The 5,286-nt window shown below is 44.4% G+C and overlaps 1 protein-coding gene across 1 annotated transcript in view; it reads left to right on the forward strand.

Moving 5' to 3' along the window:
- Positions 1-1,059: 1,059 nt before the first annotated feature.
- The window catches only part of LOC106811534 (brachyury protein homolog 1-like), a gene marked incomplete in the record, with an annotated part of 9,181 nt that continues 4,954 nt past the window's right edge, over positions 1,060-5,286 (forward strand). The window contains 3 exon segments of the mRNA XM_014815197.1: positions 1,060-1,421; positions 2,230-2,311; positions 2,636-2,818. Coding sequence (XP_014670683.1) covers positions 1,204-1,421; positions 2,230-2,311; positions 2,636-2,818 — 483 coding nt within the window.

The following is a 5,286-nucleotide window of genomic DNA, read 5'->3' on the forward strand; positions in this document are numbered from 1 at the left end:
TACATATGTTAAATAATACATTTATTATTTCAATTTAAACGTAGTATGTGCAGATGACCAGCGTAAATAACACATGTATATATATCTATCTTATCATATATATATATATATATATATATATCCTATATCTATATATATATATACCCTATATCTATATATATATATACACTAAGTACACTCGCACACGCGTGCGCGCGCATACAACCACACGCGTGCGCGCGCATACAATAGTAATTGATGAAAATACGGTATCTCTCTCGCTCTCACATACACATACACGCAAACAATAATAATTGCTGAGAGTATATACTCCCTCTCTCTCTTGCTCTCTCTTTCTTTTATACACATACACACGCACGGACGCACACTCACAGGCACGCACATGCATACCTATATATATAATCATCAGAGTGGGTGTCGCTATATCACGCACAGTGTTATCCGGGATGGAGTATTACTGTTCCCTATAGCTATAATTGCTCACCGTCGCATGCTAGCACGAAATGACACGGAAGCAAGGAATTGTGAAATAGCGAGATATTAAACTTATCGTGTTCAATTCGGATCAATCGGATCGGATCAATCGGATCGGATCAATCGGATCGGATCAAACGGGGTTGATAGAAAATTGGCGGCGCCGTTGTTGAATAAACAAAAAGTTGTGATACGTCAACCAAAATACGTAAGAACGGGTATACTAGCATATCTCTACTGGGGGGGGGGAGCAGTATTTTCTTCTAATTTAATTACATATCGAACGCGAGACGCGGAACGGGTGCGAGCAATTCGGAGCCTTCATTTTAAACCTGTCACGAAACTCATTTAACTTCTGGCGAACACCGCCCGCTGGGCCGGCCCACCGATAAACCCACGACTCCCAGCCGTAGACCCCGCCCCACACTACAACTCTGGCTCACGATTGGCTGGGAGTTGCGCTGACGACACCATCGTCGGCAACATCAAAGTCGGTCCGCTATTGTTGCTCGGCTGCTTATAAGAACACCTAGCCCGTCGCGCAGCCTGAGTATTCTCATCCGCGCTGCCTTGCCGTTCACACACAGCCGTTCACAAGCAGAACTGCAAACGTTCCACACACGTGCAAAGTTATCCCGCGTGCCTCTTCGCTGCCCGCACGTCTACTTGCCATCGTCAACGCCGCCGCCGCCGTTTCACGATCGCTCGCCGAGTTTCTTCACGTGCCGAATGTTGATGAAGTGCGAACCCGAGGACGTCGGAGCCATGAAGAGAGACGGGGCAAATCCGCTCTCGCATCTGCTGCGAGCCGTAGACAACGAGCTGAGCGCCGGCAAGGAGAAGGGCGACCCGACCGAGAGACGTCTCCGCGTGAGCCTCGAGGACCAGGAGCTGTGGAGCAAGTTCGACGTGCTGACGAACGAGATGATCGTGACGAAGAACGGCAGGTAGGTTCGACTCTGATCACATTATCACATTATCTATCCCCCACCCCTCTAACGAGATAGTTAGTTAGTTAGTTAGACTTCAGAATAAGCTGACTTCCAGATTTCTTTGCACCCTCGGGAGAGTTGGGTGGCTCGCGTACGTTTCATATTCGTGTCTTATTATTTCCCCACCCCCGGTAGAGCTAGATGGACGAGTATCTTTAGATTTGTCGAATTCGTATGTTCCCCGCTACCAGGAGAGGTAGTTTTTCGAATTCACGTCTTATTCTCTCGCCACCCTACCGTTCAGATGTAGATGACTTTCCTCCGCGTTATGTTAATGGTGCAAATTTTCGCAGCAGAGTTTTGAGTTTTAACAGTATTGGTTTCGTTTGCTGGCGATTTATTGTGCGTAATTTAGAGGTTTATATATATATTTATAAATTATACTAAAGAAGACTTAATTATGATCGTGCGTTTATATCTATCCAGCTATATATCTATTTTATGTACTTATATTTTCCTCAATTCCATGTCCCAAACGCACTAGTACTAGTAGCATGAGTGCGGACGTGGACTAATGCGACGCGTTGACACATTTATCATTCTGTCTGTGTTTGAATGTGAAGTGTTGTTATTCACGCGTCAATATAACTACGATGTTATATGGACCTCATAGTGCCTATTCGCCTTTACAGCTATTCCCGGCAATGTCCACGCTGAAACAGTTTTACACGCCCTGAATCTTGACTCCGTATAGCAGGAGCACGGAGTACGCACAAAATGGCGGGCCAGATCTTTTATATCTTCTTCTCATCGTTTCTTACAGACGCATGTTCCCCGTCTTCCGAGCGTCTATATCTGGACTTGACCCGGAGGCGATGTATTCGATCCTTGTTGATTTCGTGCAGGTACGTAAGCACACGTACGGCGCGTTCGGAAAAATTGCATTAAAATCAAGAAATGTCACGCGTATTCGTGTGTCAACTCAGTTCACGTGTCGTATCGCTAATATCAATCAACGAAGATCTATGAATATAGAGAAGTGCAGTGATTTTTATGTCGCCCAGAAAACCTTTACTAAGACTGCATGTACGTCTTAAAAACTCGATAGATAAATTGTTCGCATCGCTATAAGTTTTTGTAATAATATATACATACATAATATAATAAATATATCGTAATAATATAAAATTGTTAAATTTGACAATTAATGACACAGTGTCGCGTTCCAGGTTGACAGTCACAGGTGGAAGTACGTAAACGGTGAGTGGGTGCCCGGGGGCAAACCCGAACCGCCCGCTCCCAACAGTGTCTATATTCATCCGGAGTCTCCGAACTTTGGCGCCCACTGGATGAAAGATGCCGTCTCATTCAGCAAAGTGAAGCTGACGAACAAGACCAACTGTGCCGGCATGGTAAGTGCAGAAACATTGCTAATGCTCGCTACTTTATAGTTGATGATAGAAATGTGCAGTCAATTCTACTAGTTACAGTAGCTACTGCGTGACATGTGCATCTGCGTTTATTGCGTTTTGTTATTACTTTTTGTATTCGAAATTATGCACTTGCTCTCACTATTTTGCATTAACTCTTGCACTCTTTTACGTTCGCGTCAAACTTGAGTGGTTGAGGTTGAAAATTGTATCAATAGCTAGGGAGGGAGGTTAATGTAAAGCAATAACTGACACATTGCGTGCTAGAATTCAGATGCGCCTGACCGGAGTATTGCCGGCCAATTTTTCCCATATTATTCCTTCACCAATGAAATATACACCATATTGTTGATTATCCATTTAATATGCCACGATTACATTTCTCCGCGCATATACCTTTCTGGGTTAATGCCCCAACACGCGTGATTAAAATCTAACTGTCGACAATCTAATTATCTGCGGTCAAACTAGCCCGACCAGACTGCGAGACCAACATCGATACCCATATTTGGACTCTCCATATATGACTATTCCATCGAGCTGCGGTCAATCGTATCCGCGCGGTGGGCGAATCCTAATGTTAATATTAATCTTAGTGTTAATGTGAATCTTAATCTTAACCCTTCACTTATCGCCATGGTGATGGCAGGAGGAGGGTGAGCATCCTAGGCTGGCGACTGCGTCGGCGCGGTCGCCTGATATTGCTATGTAAACTCGGACACCTAGCTGGCACGTTCCCACGCTGAGCTAGGTTGTGCCAACGCGACGTGAGTCCTCCCTCGCACTCCCGCGACCAGCCGGCAGCCTTTTGTTTACCTGTTTCGTTGAGCGTTTTCTCAAGCGACAACAACGCGCGTGTTTGCGGGCGATGTGTGCGCGGTGGCTAGCCACGACAGCAACTCGCTCTGTGACGATGACGCTAGCCGTAAGCACGTAGATCCAACCCATTAAGAGCAGCTTGAGTTGCAGATGGTGGCGTACTAGTAGCAGATAATTCAGCTGCTAATTAGTGTTTAAACGTTCGAGAGCGGTAATGTTTCCAGGCGGAGACTGCGGCGATTCTTCATGCTAATATGCTAGAATATTCTAGGTGGAGATTTCCCTTGGCTGTAGGCAGTGTACGCGTGCCGTGTAACCGTATCGTCACGGGTAGCGTGAGAAAGCGCAACATTATTCTTAACTCTAGCGATAGGAAAGAATTCCAGATATCAAACTTTTCAAGCGTTCAAACTTCTAAATTTGATGCCTAGATTTGACTGCTATATCTTTATTAATAATTATATATATTACACGCATATGTGAGTCTCAGTGTCGTAACTATAAGTGTAATACCAGAGCAACCTGACAATAGTAGTAGGTGTTACGTAGCAACATAATACTAAATAGTTTGGTTGCACTGCGATGTATATTGTGAATAAGATGATATCGCCACGCTGGCCCAAACATCGTCTCAGCTCCCGTCATCGCTCCGACAGAACAAAGCCGGACGTAGGAAGGTTTTCGCGTGTAAGCCGATATTATATGTACCGCGGCACATGTGCTAAGCTACTAGCGTTTTACGTGTGAAATACGACTATAATGGGGAGAATAATGAGAGTTGTTTTCTTACGCCGATCGCATGTTCTTAACATATTTCCACCACATGTGGCGAACGACTTTCAACCTAAATATACCAGTGCTCGATGCATATGTAACCAGCAATTGAGGCGAAGTATACCTGCTTAATATGTACGGTAGCAATACGCTCATTAAAAGCTGTCACACGAGCGCACATGTGCTAAATATGTTCACACGCATATTGCTAAGTTGCTCCCATATTTCGCCCGAAGGTTGCCGGGTATATATATATATATATATAGTAACCCGGTACGTGACACTTGAATCGTCGTAGTTTATTGTATGGTAAACGCACGCGACTAACACTACTGGCACACACACACATCAGTACGGGTCGGTATAAAATTGATGCACTTTACATGTCCTAAATCTGTTATCCGATCATAATATTATATAGCAGCACAAGCGGACGAAGTACAATTATATTAATATATTTATAAAGTTAGAAAGTCAGTTTCAAAACGGAAGTCAGAATGTATTGACAGGCCGACCGCTTAATTGACAATACAAGCATTTCTGTGCTCAACGTTCGTTTAGCTGTGTAACGAGTATTTACCACTTTTTTCTCTTTCACCCTATCTCTTCTACATTCCGCTCCTCCTCTCTCTAGTCTCACTTTAGTCTTCTCTCTACTCAGAGTCTCCCCGTCTCTAACAATTCTTCTCTCTCTCTTTGTTCTTCTCATTCTCTCTCTTGTTTCCTCCACCTCTCTCACTCGTATCCCCTCTCGCTGTCATTCCCCCCCCCCCCGTTATCCCCCATTTTCTCTATTCATAATATTTCGTCCACGCGCTAAACATAAGTGCAGACTCCAGCATGTTTCCAACAACATG

This window comes from Priapulus caudatus, unplaced genomic scaffold (assembly GCF_000485595.1).
Source record: "Priapulus caudatus unplaced genomic scaffold, Priapulus_caudatus-5.0.1 Scaffold548, whole genome shotgun sequence".
In the NCBI taxonomy this organism is placed as follows: domain Eukaryota; kingdom Metazoa; phylum Priapulida; class Priapulimorpha; order Priapulimorphida; family Priapulidae; genus Priapulus; species Priapulus caudatus.